General features: G+C 36.4%; 1 protein-coding gene across 1 annotated transcript in view; it reads right to left on the bottom strand.

Annotated features, from left to right (window-relative positions):
• Positions 1-756: 756 nt before the first annotated feature.
• Positions 757-15,746, bottom strand: part of SGCZ (sarcoglycan zeta) — a 741,877-nt gene continuing 726,887 nt past the window's right edge. The window contains exons 9-10 of the mRNA XM_049866095.1: positions 7,206-7,329; positions 757-1,017 (exon numbers count right to left, since the gene is read on the bottom strand). Coding sequence (XP_049722052.1) covers positions 823-1,017; positions 7,206-7,329 — 319 coding nt within the window. The 3' untranslated portion in view covers positions 757-822. The remainder of the gene's footprint in view (positions 1,018-7,205; positions 7,330-15,746) is intronic.

The raw sequence follows: 15,746 nt of genomic DNA on the forward strand, positions 1-15,746 counted from the left end.
TATGTCCCTCATAATCCTATCTTCTATTGCAATAAACTAGATGTTTAGTTAAAAGCAAATACATCACATGCAATAGCCAAGTAAATATTATATAAGGCCATTCAGATCTGACAAATGACAGTGTAATGGCATTTTGTTACTTCTGTAAAGATTATATTGCTGAGTGCTTTCAAAATCACCTCATGTATAAAATTCTGGACTTAGTAGACAAACAATAACAACACGTTGAATTGAAGAAACAAAACTCAGGGAAGGATTCTGTCTTTCGGTCTTTTTTTTTTCATTTCATTAAAAACCATGTAGTGAATTTAATTTTTAGTAAAGCAAGCATTACATAATGCTTCAAAATTTTAAAATTCAGGGATAAAAGTTTACATCCAAAAAGATGAATGGAAAATTGTGCTTTCAGACTGTAGAGTCAGTGTTCATTCAGGGTTTACCATTTCAGCTTGCCATTGGTTACTGGGAACTTCATCTATGTGATGTATATATGTGTAGTTCATATCCAGGTCCTGCAAAAACCTAAAACTATGTGCTTCACCTCACGTAGCAAAGGCACCTATGTTATTCTCCCTTTCAAGCGAAAGTTACAATCCAGTTTTCCTGCTGAAGATGATTTTCCACTGCTGTGTCGTTCACAAGCCCTGTGTTGAGCAGTAAATCACCAGATAAGGTGGCGGTGCGTCCTGCTCACACTGGAAGAAGTAGCTCTGTGGACCATTTGAAGAAGCTCTGGCCTGATCACAAGGGAAACCGAGCAGAACTGTGAAGCAGACGGACAGGAACAAAAGGCTATTCTGGTGTGAGGAGAAATCAGTCATTTCAGCTCCACAAGCAGGTGTTGCTACTGGACTGACAGGTGGAGCCTACTCCTGCTGGAGAAAGGTAAAGTTTGCCATTGGGGCAGACACAGAGCTCGTACACCGTCTGTCGAGAATTTGAGGAGCTAGATGAAGAAGATGAGAAGGAGCCGGTTGGTAGATTTCCCAGCCGGATTGTATCTGCATTTAAAAATATCTGGGGGAAAAGAAATTGCATTTTAAATTATGTTAGCATTCTATACCCCTCAGAGCTTTACAGTGGTCTAATAAGAAAGACTAAACAACAAACAATTCCATTGACTTAGCTGCCATGCTTTGTTGAACAAACAAATTACATTCCTACAGTAAGGCCCAAGCGCTCTGCAGCTGTCTTCTCCCCTGAGATATCGTGCATTCTGACAGAAAGTCCTACGTCTGAAAGGCAGGATTGTGCAATGTGCTTAAAGGGCCAACCCAGTTATTCAAACAGTCCAGGAAATTGATTTTGACAGAGTCTTTCAATTTAGCATCTTAACCACGTCTAGCCTAAACAATATACAAAGAAATGAGGGTGGTCATGGAGATGATATTACTGAAGCAATAGGCAATTAATAATAGTAATAATAAAAAGTATTCTCTGATATTGTTCCAATAGGAAGTAACTGTTCAGTGATAGAATTCTCGCCTTCCACGGGTGAGACCCGCGTTTGATTCCTGGCCGATACCGCTCATGTGCAGTCACCACCTGTCTGTCATGGGAGGCTTGAGTGTTGCTATGGCATTGCACAGGCTTCAGTAGAGCTTCTAGGCTAAGATAGAGCTAAGAAGAAAGGTCTGGTGTTCTATTTCTGAAAATCAGCCAGTGAAAACTCTATGGATCACAATGATCAAGTCCTCTTGTGCATGCTGTGGTCATGAGTCAGGGTCGACTCCACAATAAAAAAAAAAAAAAGATTTGTTTCAATATTCATGAAAGCATGATGACTCACAGCCTAATATATACATATATATGTATATATATATAAACAGATCCATTGCTATCCAGTCGATTCCAACTCATAGCGACCCTATAGGACAGAGTAGAACTGCCCCATGAGGTTTCCAAGGAGCTCCTGTAATGCAAACTGCCAGCCTTTTGGTTAGCAGCAGAGGTCTTAACCACTGTACCACCAGGGCTCCCTAATATATGTACCAAGTAAATACTCTGCATAGTAAACAACAGGCGTTATTGGCCATAATCAGATGTGAAGTGTCCATGAAAGACAGGACTTGTACTTAACACCCGCTTTGCTCCATCATCTAACTTGTGAAATTACTTGACTTATTCCAAGTCATGGTCTCAGTAATTGTAGGCACAGTGACCGTATGATTTTGATATGCATGGGGGAAAGTTCTAAAAGAAGAAAAAATAGATCATGAATTCACATGGGCAAAGCAGACAGCTCTCTCCAGTTATCTCTGGAGTGTTTTGTCATGTGACCAATTACCACCAAAAGGTAACCCTAAATTCACAGCACCATTTTTCCATCTTCGCTGTCATCCAGGTCCTATTCATCTCTTACTGGGGCCCCTGCAACAGCCCCGATTGGGCCTCCCACAGCCACTTGTCTTATTACAGCCTGTGCAGCATACTGCTCGAGTGGACTTCACCAAAACGCAAGTCATTCATGTCACCCCCCTTCTCAGCACTTTCTAATGTCCTCCCAGCACACCCCACAGCCCCCACACGCTCTGACCTATCTGTCAACATTATTTTCTATAATACCTCTCGCTCCAACTCTTGGCTTTTCTCAAACATACTCAGAGAACTCTGATCTCAGAGCTTTTGCATTCCCCATTTCCTCAGTTTGCAATCTGTTTTTTTGGTTAGCAGCTGTAGCTTTTAATCACCAGGGTTAAGAGGGCTAGGGCTTAGGCACTAAGGATGGTAGAGGAAAAGAGATATTTCCACTGTCTCCCTATTTGTAGGTTTTACGTTTTCGAACCACATGAATCTACTCTGTATTACAAATAAGCCTTTTTCTAAAGGATCCATATGGCTATTCATATAGATTTTAAATTAATTTAGGTGTGAACATGACTTTATTTTTACCAAAAATTCACCTTCTCAAAATGAACTTTCCTGACCCCTCCCCCCCCCATCTAAAAGAGCACTAATCCATTAATCTCTGCTTAACAGCTTTACTTTATGGTAACAGAAACTTTTTAGTAACGGTCACTTCCTAACATTATATGAAGTATGCAGTTGTTCTTTTATAACTTGCCAGTAAGATCCGTGAGCGTGGGCCTTGTTTTTTGTTCACAGATTTAGAAGTGTACCTAGAACTGTGCCAGTACATGGTAACTGAGTTAATTAATCCCTCCTTAGTGTGAACTCTCCGCTCCGGGGTATAAATACTTCCTTCCCTCAGACCAGTTCATCTGCTTTCTGATCCATTGATCTTTCCCTGATGCTCCAAGCTCAAAGGGCTCTTCTTACATGGTCCTCTCAAAGCATTTTATCCTTTCTAATATCTTATTCTGCTGATACCATATGCTACCTTATGGTCACATTGATGTCCTACATTTCCCACTACATTATGTGGTCCTTAAACATAGAATCATGCATGATTCTTTTTAAATAATTTTTCAGCATTTGACCCAGCATACGCTATACTCATAATGTAAATAGTGTTGAATAAAATAAATAAATTATAAAATAAATGAATGACTGTATCTGTTAATATTCAAAGAAAGCATAATTAAAGTTTTTGTCTGCAGGCTTCAAATATTGAAGTGCATTTCCCTGTATCTACTTCTGGGTTAAGTGATAGGAATGCAAAGAGAAAGAAAATACCTTTTTTTTTAAAGGAGATTTTTCAGGTGTGAATGTAAAAAAATAAGTTAGAATGAATAGGACCCTTAGAAAGAGAATATGGTTTATTCTTGGCTTGAGATAGAAAACAAAGTTACGATGTAAAAAGGGGTGTTATATATTGAAGGAGCCCTGGTGGTGCATTGGTTAAGTGCTCAGCTGCTAATGGAAAGGTCAGTATTTCAGACACACCAACTGCTCCATGGGAGAAAGATGAAGCAGTCTGTTCCCATAAAGATTTAAAACCTTGGAAAAATCTATGGGTTTTTCATAGTTCTACTCTGTCCTATAGGGTCACTATGAGTTGGAATCGACTCAAGGGCAATTAGTTTGTTTTTTTGTTTGTTTTGTTTCTGTATTTTACATGTTGATTCCTTCAGAGTCAACCCTCGTTGAGCCTGTCCTGGTTTCTGCAGCATGGATGGGCTTGCCTATACCTTTCTGCCCAGCTAAGGTACACCATGATGTTTTCCACTTTCCAACTTCTAAAACTGACATTTCTATTCTATAAAAAAAAAAAACTAGTGCCATTGCCCCATAGTTCATTTAATCTGCTGATTACAGAACTCTTCCCTGTTCCCAGAATATCACTCCTGAGCGTTTAAGTCAGAATCCACTGTCATCTTTCTACCAAGGATTCTTGTATCTTGTTCTTGTCTGTTGGAGTCAGGACTATCAATGTCACAGAAAATTGGAATTGTTTTCTCCTTCTTCTGTAATATTGTAACATATATGCCATTATATGTTATTGTATTGCATATGCTATCATAACATTTACATATTCTTCCTTTAATTGTGATTCAGGCTGTCTTCTGAGCTAAATTTGAAATTCCTTGCAACGTTATGTTTCAAATGACTTTGGATTTTCTGCAGTGTGGAATTTCATGTATAATTTCATTCTTCTGCATGCCATCCCTTAGTTTGGATATCTCAACACAATTTCTGTTCTGACATTAATTAGCTTGAAAACTAAGGGCAGGACTGTATATATATTACTTAGTAAATTATCTATCTGCCTTTCTGTGACATAGTCACTGTAGCAAATAGAAAGATGTTATATTATTTCACATTTCTCACTAGGAACATTTCATCATATTTAATTCTAATATAAAATGCTAAGCATTTAAGTACTTTTATTTTTTAGTACAAAAAAATGACCAAAGCTGAAAACCTCTGACCATGATTTATTTATAGCATAATACTTTCATTAGCAATTAAACTTAAACTTGAAATCAAATCAAAGGATTCTGCTGATGCATTGAATAAAAAAAAGTGGTTTATAAACAGGAACAGAATAGAGGTTGATATCCACCAGTATTTAATACAGGATCATTCATTATGAATAATTTGAGTGAAGATTAGCATAATAAAAGCAACTCTTAAAAAAAGAATGGCAAGATGTTTAAAAGAAATGTCTGACTTGCTGTGGTAAACGAAGCATTGTATTTCGTAATTGTAGTGGAAAGAAACATGGGTGTATCTTAAAAATATTATAAATCTAATTTCTTGGTCACTTATGTCATAATATCCATAAGATTCTAACATGGTCTTGCCAGTAAGTCCATTTATTAAAAAAACCAAAAAAACAGGGATTTAGATGTGGCTGACTTGTGAATGAATTTCTTTCAAGTGGACTGTAAACAGTTTTAACTTAAGAAAGTGATATTAGGGTTACCAAATTTAATATTCAAATAGAGCTAATATACTTCTAAATTAAACTATCTCACGAAGCAACTCTATTTTTTCCCTGGAATTATATGCACTTAATTTGAGAAGAAGCACTGTCTGCTGTAAAAGGTTAGGCCAGCCCTCCCCTGCCCCCCCCCAAAAAAGAGGCAAAATATTTACTTAAAAAATACTTAAAATTTATACTTTAAATATTTAAATGAATAACTGAGACACTAACATAAAGGTGGGAAAAGAGCACCCTCTTTATGATTGTGTTCATATGTGTTAATCTTCATCTTTACACCTGATTAGGCACACAAGGCTGCACAGCATCCCTCTTAAATTACCATTTCAGTCTTTTTCTTTTCAACTGGATGGTGGTGATCTCATAATCCAAAAATAAATACACAGATGAAGAAAGGAAGTGCTAAGGGAATGAACCGGAAACAGCAATACAACAGATTTGGACCTTCAAGAGCTTTGGGAATTATAATAAAAAGACATAGAAAAGCATATGTATCCTGTATAAGGATTTGTAAAAGCAGATCTGAAAAGAAATAGATGAGAACCCAAGAAATGAAAACCATAATCGCTAAAAGCAAATGTTCCAAGTGGGGGTGAAATAAGGTATTAGATACTGAAGAGGAACCTGAGAAAATAGATTGACTAAATAAACCCACTGAGGCAGGGAGATAAAGGGGTAGAAAATGTGAAAAGATTTGGAGGGTAAGAGAATGACAATGCATAACATTTTCTCAGAATTTCAGGCAAATACGATAGAAAAAGATGGAGAAAGGAAATATCTGAAAAGATAATACTGAGGAAATTCCAGATTTGATAAAAATGTCAATCTTCCGACATAGCACACAATATGTATTGCAGGCAAGGTGAGTGAAATTAGGTATCACAGAATAGTTAAACAGTGGACACCAAAGCCAAACAGATCTTTAAAGCAGTCAGAGAGAAAAGACAGATAATCTTTAAATGCAATGATAGTAAGACTTAGAGAAGATTCTTGACAGAAAAAAGTGACAGAAAATAAACTATTAACACATACCTCCTTCTACAGGAAATAGTGATTGTAGTAAATGGCAAAGTTAACTTTTATTTTCTTTTTATAAAAATATAGGTACTATTTCAACAGAAATGTAGGTCAACAAATAAACAAACTAAGTACTTTTTGAAGATCAAATGGAACTAAGAAGACAAATATCACCTTCAATCTTAATACTATCTTGATGGTAATTACATTTATATACCAATTTTGAAATCACAGAAATTTAGATGTGGTTCACTTGTGAATGAGTATCTTTCAAGTAGAACAGAAATGGAGCTTTGCCTGAAAAAGTAATGTTAAACAAACAAAAAAAAAACACCCGAAACCCCTTGCCATCGAGTCAATTCCATTCTGACTCATAGCCACCTTGTAGGACAAAGTAGAACTGCCCCATAGATTTTCCAAGGCTGTAAACCTTGAAGCCGATGGCCCCATCTTTCTGTGGCAAAGAGGTTGGTGGGTTCAAACTTCTACCTTTGGGTTAGGAGCCAAGCACGTAACCACTGGGTCACCCAGAGCTCCCTAAAAGTAACATTAAACCTGTTGCTGTGGAGTTGATTCCGACCCATGGCAACCCTGTAAGACAGAGTAGAACTGCCCCAATGGGTTTCCAGTGGATTAGAACTGCGGACTTTTCTTTAGCAGCTGAACTCTTAACCACTAGGTCACCAGGGTTTCCATAAAAGTCATGTTAGGTTTACCAAATTTAATATTCAAGAGAACTAATATTATCAAAAGTTAAACCATGTCATGATGCAATTCTGTATGTTGTCCCTGAAATAGTATGCAGGTAGTTTGAGAAGGGCTCCCTCACTCTTGCACTCACCTCCCCCTCTGTTGACTGCAAATGGAGCTCCTTCCTGCAGGTGGCCTTGAAGTCTCCTGCAGCAGCGCTCACCTGGACCCCTCGAGGTGCCTCCATTATCAAGGACCTAGTTGGTGATTCAAGCCTGAGGGAAAAACAAAAGAATCCTTAATACAAAAGAGAATACGTTATGATGAATTAAAAGATAACCTCAATTAATCAAAACAAAACAGGCTGGCATAATTAAAAATTCTGTTTTTTTTTTTTTTCCAATAAAACCCAAAATGAGTTTTAGTATAATTTTTTTTTTTAATTGCCTTGTCTAGTTTTTTGGCTCTTTATAAAACTCTTCATTTGTTAACATCAATTATTTACTCTCATTTGTATAATGATTTAGTCACTATGTTTTATGTTGTTTCCATTCCTAATGGAGTGGAAAGTAGGCCATGATAAGTTTACTTGTTTAAATATTTTATACATTATCAATATTAATGATGGAGTTTTAATAAATAAACTAGTACCATCTTAGCCCATAAATATTCCTCAATAAAGAGTCCCTGCCTTGCAAAGATGTGAGGACTTTAATGAAATCATTAATATTGCAAAATTTTAAACTTGCATGGACAAAATTTTGTAAACTTGAAATTTTTCAAAGTATTCATTACACCTCTAGACACTAATTTAAATGAATAAGTAAGACATTTCCTACATCAACTGACCTTCACTGGCCCAATGAAATGCTCCGGAATGAATGATTCTAGTCTGAGAAAGAGGGACGAGGTGATTAGAACGTTTACTACCGAACACTTCGAGGGGAAAAAAAAAAAAAAAGTATTTTAGATAGTTGCCCTACAAAAGAAAGGTAATTGGGAGACGGTTTCAAAATTATCTTCAAATATAAAACTAGAGAAAAGAGCAAATGAAGACAGAATACAGAAACTAGACTGCGGCCGAAAAACACGCTGGCTGCAGGAAGAGGAAGTGTCCACAAGTACGTAGATGCAGCTGTCTGTGTTTCTCCAGACCATGTGAAATTAGCACAAGGGTCATCCCAGGCTCACATTCACCATAATCCAGAGCAACCCGCTTCCTTTGGGACAATAAATTCAAACTTGTTTTGCAGAGAACCACATCAAAAGATCCCTGATGGAGAAAAATGTAGAACAAAACTCAAACTCCTAAAAAAAGGCCAGACTTACTGGACCAGTAAAGACTAAATGAACCCCTGGGACTGTCACCCTGAGATACAACTTAAACTTGGAACTCAATCCACTCCCAGAGGTCACCTTTCAGCCAAATGACAGGTTGGCCCATAAAATAAATAATATCACCCAAGAGTACTGCGTTCCTCAAAATAATCATCTAGATGAAACCAAATGGTTAACATTTACCCTAGACCAAAGATGAGAAGCCTAGAGAGGACAGAGAAGCTAGATTAACGAAAACAGGACCAGCAAAATATAAATATCGAGAATGATGACATATTGTGAAGAATGTAACCAGTGTCACTGAACAATGTGTATAGAAACTTAAATGAAAACAGAATCTCCTGTGTAAATTTTCGCCACACACACACACACACACACACACACACACAAATAGCTCCCTCTGAGTAGTGAAACCAAGGACTAAAAGTGACATTGAAGAAGTACAACCAGCATCTAGAGGAGGTAACTTCGCCGCTTTCAAATCATCTGCCTCTCTCACCAAAGCAAGTTGGAAACTTACATCTTTATGGGCCTCTTGGATATCTTTATAAAATCCCTGGAGGGCTCAAGGCTTTGAAAACTTTTTTTTTTTAAGGAACATTTTGTTTTGTTGTTCTCATTAAAATATCACAATTTTTTCATAGAAAATTTGAAAACTGAGAAAAAACATAATTCATAATCCTTAGTAACACTATTGAGTTAGTAATATCCATTACTAACATTTTGTATGCATTAGTACTTACATTTCAAAATCTGAATGTTAAAATATGCATTTTATAATAAATTTCCCCTGTGTATCACTCAAACATATACCACCTTGAACAGGGTATCCAGGACCACTACTATTTGTTGTTAATTATTCATAACATTGATTGTGATTACATAAGTTTAGATATGAGTAAACTATTCACAATGCAGTCAGATAGAAGTTTAATTGAAATAGATTAATATTCTTAAATATTATGAATCTGCCACTCAAGGAAATGTAAACTAATGAACCTAGAAATGGAGGACTCAGAAAAAAAATGGAAAAAGAAATGGAGGAACACACACTTATTTTATCAAGTAACGAATATGGTTTAGTTTGTTTCCAAGTATGATGGCCTGAGATTATTACTCATAAATGATAGTTAAACACTCATATTCTCATAAATGATAGTTAAATACCCATATCAACTATGTAAAAGCTTTGTACTTTTTTTTTTTTTTTTTTGCCAAAAGGGAGTTTTTATTACTCTGAGGATTGGCCTTAAGCCCCGGGGTAGAACTCCAATTAGACTGAACTTCATGGAAGGCTCCTTTATTAATTATGTACTATGAAAATGCTTATTATATCCATATTCACTTTATATCTCAAGTATCCATTGCCAGTGTAGCCAGAGGGCAGTGCTTTTCTAACACCGGTTTAGAGAATACCTACCTATTCTCTGATCCTTCTGATCCCAGTGAGGATTGAGAGCTGGGCAGGTTAGCCAGCCACAATAAGCCTTAATTTCCTCATCCTCAAGTTGATAATAACACTGTTTTGTTGTGGAATTACTTTGAGAATTATGGGAGATAGGTATGTAGCAGAACCTCCCACTGCCATTGAGTCAATTCCAACTCACAGTGACCCTATGGGACAGAGTAGAACATCCCTATAGGGTTTCCAAGGCTATAATCTTTATAGGAGCAGATTGCCACATCTGTGACAGAATAATATTCTGAAATATTAATTTCCTCCTTGTATCACTTGTCTTTTCCTCATTCATTATGCAGTATCTTTTGCCATAGGTGGTAGAGAAGCTGCCAAAGGTCTTTGGAGCTTGTTCTCCCTAGGCTGCATGCAACACTAGGAAAAGTGTAGAGAGCTGAACTGACTAGGGTTTAGTTTCTGGCATCCGGGGCATAAAGTTTAAACATGTGAATTAAGTTTTGCAGAAACATTTTCATTTCTTCCGCACCTAATTTTGTTGCCTAAGGCATGTAACTTCTATAAATATAATTGTTGATTTTTTTAAACATATCACATGGTATGTAATAGATATTCAGAATAGGTAGCAGTTTTTACATTATTGCCAAATACTGCAAGTGCTGAAGTGATTAAAACCAGTTGTAACTTTATACTTTGCTAATCTTGGTAAAATGAAGTGTAGTGATTATTAAGAAATAAAATATAGGGAAGGAAGGGGTGGGGATGGAAAAACACTAAATAGACAATGGATAGGTGGTGGCTTTGGTGAGGGGTAGGACAGTGCATAATGCTAGGGAGGCCAGTGCAGCTTGTACAAAAAACAAAAAAAGAGAAGAAAAAAAAAAAACCTAAAAACAAACAAAAAAGGAAAATTAAAAAAATAAAATATAATTTCATTAACGATAGCACTGTCTGTTTTGAATAGCATCCAATATTCAGGTGACTAATAGACTGTAAACCAAAAACCAAGCCAAACCCTTTGCTGTTGAGATGATTCTGACTCATAGCAACCCTATAGGATAGAGTGGAACTGCCCCATAGAGTTTCCAAGGAGCACCTGGTGGATTGGAACTGCCGACCTTTTGGTTAGCAGTTGAAGCTCTTAACCACTACACCACCAGGGTTTCCAATATACCCTAGGAATTTAAAATTAGTTATGGTAGGAGTGTGCAGTTAAAGAGTATGAAATAAAAACTTAATATAATAGTTGGAGGATTTCTTAATTCTATTTTCAAATGAACACACGCCAGTAGTCAAATATTTGCTATAAATATGAAGATTAAAGCAAGTTTGTGAACAATTTTTTTGAAGCTAGCTTATGGACCTAATAGGGAGGAAAAAAATAATGGATAAAAATAACCATGGCCTCAAGAATCCATGAAATAATATCAAAAGGCCTAACATGAGGTATTTGGAGTCCTAGAAAGAAAAAAGAAAGAGAATAGGTCAGGAAACATATGTGAAGTCATAATGTCTGGAAATTTCCATAATGTCCGGAAAAACATAATTTACAGGTTCAAGAAGTGCCTTGAAACTAAAGCAAGATAGCTATAAGAGAAAACATGCCTAAGCACATCAACAACCAATTGCTGAAAAAACAAAAGTGAAGAGAAAATCTTTGAATCAGAAAAAAAATGTGTTTAATAATTTAAATGGATAGTTTTCATTATGAACTGTGAAAGCTAGAAGAAAGTGATATAATATCTTTAAAGTTTTAAAAGAACAAAAAACTGTCAATCAAAATTTTTGTAGCCAGCAAAATTATCCTTTTAGAATAAAGGCAAAACAAAACAAAAAGAAGACTTATATTTAAAAAAAACAAAAAAACTAGAGATTTTGTTGTAAACAGATCTGCATTGAAAGAAATGCTTAGGCTAGGGGAAAATGATACTAAATAAGTTATCAAACCTTTAGGAAAGAATGAACATCAGCAGAAATGGTAAATATCTAGAAAATAAAAGACTAACTTTTAATTTAAAAACATGAATCAAAAAAAAAAAACTTTCAAAATGAAGATTACAGTGGGTGACCAGGGATTATAGCAGAGAGAAGGACAAATGTTGACCTACAGTCTCCCTACCCTCTCTTTTTCCAAAGCAGTTTTACTTTTCTGGTTTCTATATACCAGGGCTGCAACAGGATTTTGTTATTATTATTTTCATCAATTCTGAAAAAAAAAAAAGGCGACCTAGTTCTCTAGAAGAATTCTCAACATACTGAGGAAAGAATTCAAATTCTTTTAAACTAAGTTGTAAGATGAAATCACTAAATAGTTAGGTGCCATCAAGTCAGTTCCCACTCGTAGTGACCCTATGTACAACAGAACAAAACAATGCCCTGTCCTACACCATCCTCACAATCGCTACTATGTTTTGAGTCCACTGTTGTACCCACTGTATTAACCCATATCCTTGAAGGTCTTCCTCTTTTTTGATGACCCTCTAGCATACCAAGCACAATGTCCTTCTCCCGGGACTAGTCCCTCCTGATAACTTGTCCAAAGTACACGAGACAGTCTCCAGCCATCCTTGCTTCTAAGGAGTATTCCGGCTGTACTTCTTCCAAAAAGGTTTTGTTCCTCCTTTTGGTTGTTATGGTTGTTAGGTTCCAACAAGTTAGTTCCAACTCATAGCTACCCTAGGTAGAACAGAACAAAACACTGCCTGGTCCAGCACCATCCTCAAAATCATTGTTATGCTTGAGCCCATTGTTGCAGCCACGGTGTCAATTCATCTTGTTGAGGATCTTCCTCTTTTTTGCTGACCCTCTACTCTACCAAGCATGATGTCCTTCTCCAGGGACTGGTCCCGCCTGATAACATGTCCAAAGTTTGTCTCATCATCCTCCCTTCTAATGAGCAATCTGTACTTCTTCTAAGACAGGTTTACTCATTCTTCTGGCAGGTGACGGTATATTAAATATTCTCTGCCAATACCGTATTTCAAAGGCATTGATTCTTCTTCAGTCTTCCTTATTAATTGTCCAGCTTTCTTATGCATCTGAGGTAACTGAAAACACCGTGGCTTGGGTAGGGTGCACCTTAGTCCTCAAAGTGACATCTTTGGTTTTTAATAAACAAGTCTCTTACAGCAGATTTGCCCAGTGCAATGTGTCATTTGACTTCTTGACTGCTGCTTCCATGGGTGTTGATTGTGAATCCAAGTAAAATGAAACCCTTGACAACTTCAATCTTTTCTCCATTTATCATGATGTTGCTCATTGGTCCAGTTGCGAGGATTATTTTCTTTATGTTGAGATGTAATCCATACTGAAGGCTGTGGTCTTTGATCTCCATCAGTAAGTGCTTCAAGGCCTCTTCACTTTCAGCAAGCAAGGTTGTGTCATCTGCGTATCACAGATTGTTAATGAATCTTCCTCAAATCCTGATGCTGCATTTTTCTTCATATAACCCAGCATCTCAGATTATTTCCTCAGCATTCAGATTGAATAAGTATGGTGAAAGGATACAAACCTGATGCACACCTTTCCTGACTTTAAACCACACAGTATCTCCTTGTTCTGTTTGAATGACTGCCTCTTGGTCTATGTATAGGTTCCTCATGAACACAATTAAGTGTTCTGGAGTTCCCATTCTTTGCAATGTTATCCATAGTTTGTTATGAGCCACACATTCGAATGCCTTCTCATAGTCAATAGAACACAGGTAAATATCTTTCTGATATTCTCTGCTTTCGGCCAAGATCTATTTGACATCAGCAATAATATCCCTTGCTCCAAGTCCTCTTCTGAATCTGGCTTGAATTTCTGGCAGTTCCCTTCTGATGTACTGCTGCAAATGCTTTTAAGTGATCTTCAGCAAAATTATACTTGTGTATGATATTATGATATTGTTCGATAATTTACACATTCTGTTGGGTCATCTTTCTTTGCAATAGGCAGAAATAGGAATCTCTTAGAGTTGGTTGGCCAGGTAGTTGTCTTCCAAATTTCTTGGCATAGACGAGTGAGTGCCTCCATCTATGCATCTGTTTGTTGAAACATTTCAATTGCTATTCCATCAATTTCTGGAGCTTTGTTTTTTGCCAAAGCCTTCAATGTAGCTTGGACTTCCTTCAATACCATCAGTTCCTGATCATATGGTACGTCTTGAAATGGTTGAACGTTGTCCAATTCTTTTTGGTACAGTGACCATGTATTCCTTCCATCTTCCTTTGATGCTTCCTGCACTGATCAGTATTTTGCCCATAAACCAAAACCAAACCCTTTGCCATCGAGTCGATTCCAACTCATTTTGCCCATAGAATCCGGAATCGCAACTGGAGGTTTGAGTTTTTTCTTTCTGTTTGGATTTCTAACGTCAGGTCTTTGCACATTTCATTGTAGTACTTTACTTTGTCTTCTCGATCCACCCTTTGAAATCTTCTGTTCAGTTCTTTTCCCTTTCCTTTCAATTACGAATAAGTTGACAATTGAACAAAAAGTGTTTTAAGGAAAAAAAAAAAGTCAATGCAAACTGTGTGACACAAATCTCCCATTATGTTCTCTTGCCTCATATTAGATCACACCACTCTCCAGATCGTTTGTCATTCTGTGTCCCCAAGACTGCAAGCTAAGGATGAGCTTTCCATAATGCTCATTGGCTGCTAATCCTAAATAAATATGTTAGTGTAGAAAGAACAAAAAAATGAAGGAAGGAATGAGGGAAGGAAAAGAAAACAAAAAAGGAAAATACTGTTTTTAGTATTTGTTTCCCCCCTCAGAGGTAGAGAAATATCAGCAAAATAATTTACCCTCATATTGAGGGTGTATCTCAAAGCAAAATCTTCACCACTTACTAAACGATGGCTTTTCCTTGAGTAAAGGAGTAAATTAGAGCTTTCCAAAATTAGTTTCCAAAGGTTAACCTGGAACCTACAAACCTTAAGATTTCAGTTTTAAATTGTATTCTTACAAGAATGAGAATAATAAAAATATGGCAGTTATGTCATTAGATATTAATTTATTTTACTGATTCCAACTCAAGATTTTTAAAAATTATTCTTATAACAGTTAATGGAACTCAGACAAAAGTAATCTTTGGGTAATGGGCATACAAAATGGTTTCATCACTTCTCCCCATAGAGTACAAAACTCTTTGAATTGCAATAATTTAACTATGAATTTATCTAAGAAATAAAAAAGGCCATTCATATTTTGGTTATTTCACCAAACATACTATTTTTGTCTTTACTGACAATATTGCTACAGAATGAATTCTTTAGCCTTTTAAATTATAGCTCCCTAGTACGAAACAACAGTATCTCCTTCAGGACCCATGCTAGCCCAATGGTTAAGAGTTCAGCTGCTAACTAAAAGTTTGGCAGTTTGAATCCACCAGGAGCTCCCTGGAAACCCTATGGGGCAGTTCTACTCTGTCCTGTAGGGTCACTAGAAGTCACGATCGACTTGATGGCAATAGGTTTGTTTTTTTTGGTATATATTAAATTAATGAGAATCTGTATGTGTGGGTTTAAAATGCATATGAAAACAACATAGGTCTTGGCACATATTAAGGACTCATCAAGCATTTGTTGAATAAATAAATGGTAGAAAGCCATTATCTTTTTTACATCAAAATGTTATCTACATTCTGTCATAAACTTTTTGAAATTTTCCTTCCTAAAATTTTTTATTTTTGACAGTAACAAAATCAAAGACAATATGGCTACCTATTCCCCAAATTGCCATTTTATTTACTTGGCCAAGCAATCTCACCTGGTAGATTAGGATTAGTTGCTGACTAAAAATAATTATTACTGCTCCGGAAGGAAAATTGTCAGCATGACTTGTAAAGATCTTCTCAGACACTCGGCTTTTAATCTTCAGCACACAAATGAATAATTGAGAACCTCCATCATTACTGTGCTTTGCTTCTTATTCAGTTTTGGAATTTAGATCAGT

Source organism: Elephas maximus, chromosome 22, assembly GCF_024166365.1.
Source record: "Elephas maximus indicus isolate mEleMax1 chromosome 22, mEleMax1 primary haplotype, whole genome shotgun sequence".
NCBI classification, from domain to species: Eukaryota; Metazoa; Chordata; class Mammalia; order Proboscidea; family Elephantidae; genus Elephas; species Elephas maximus.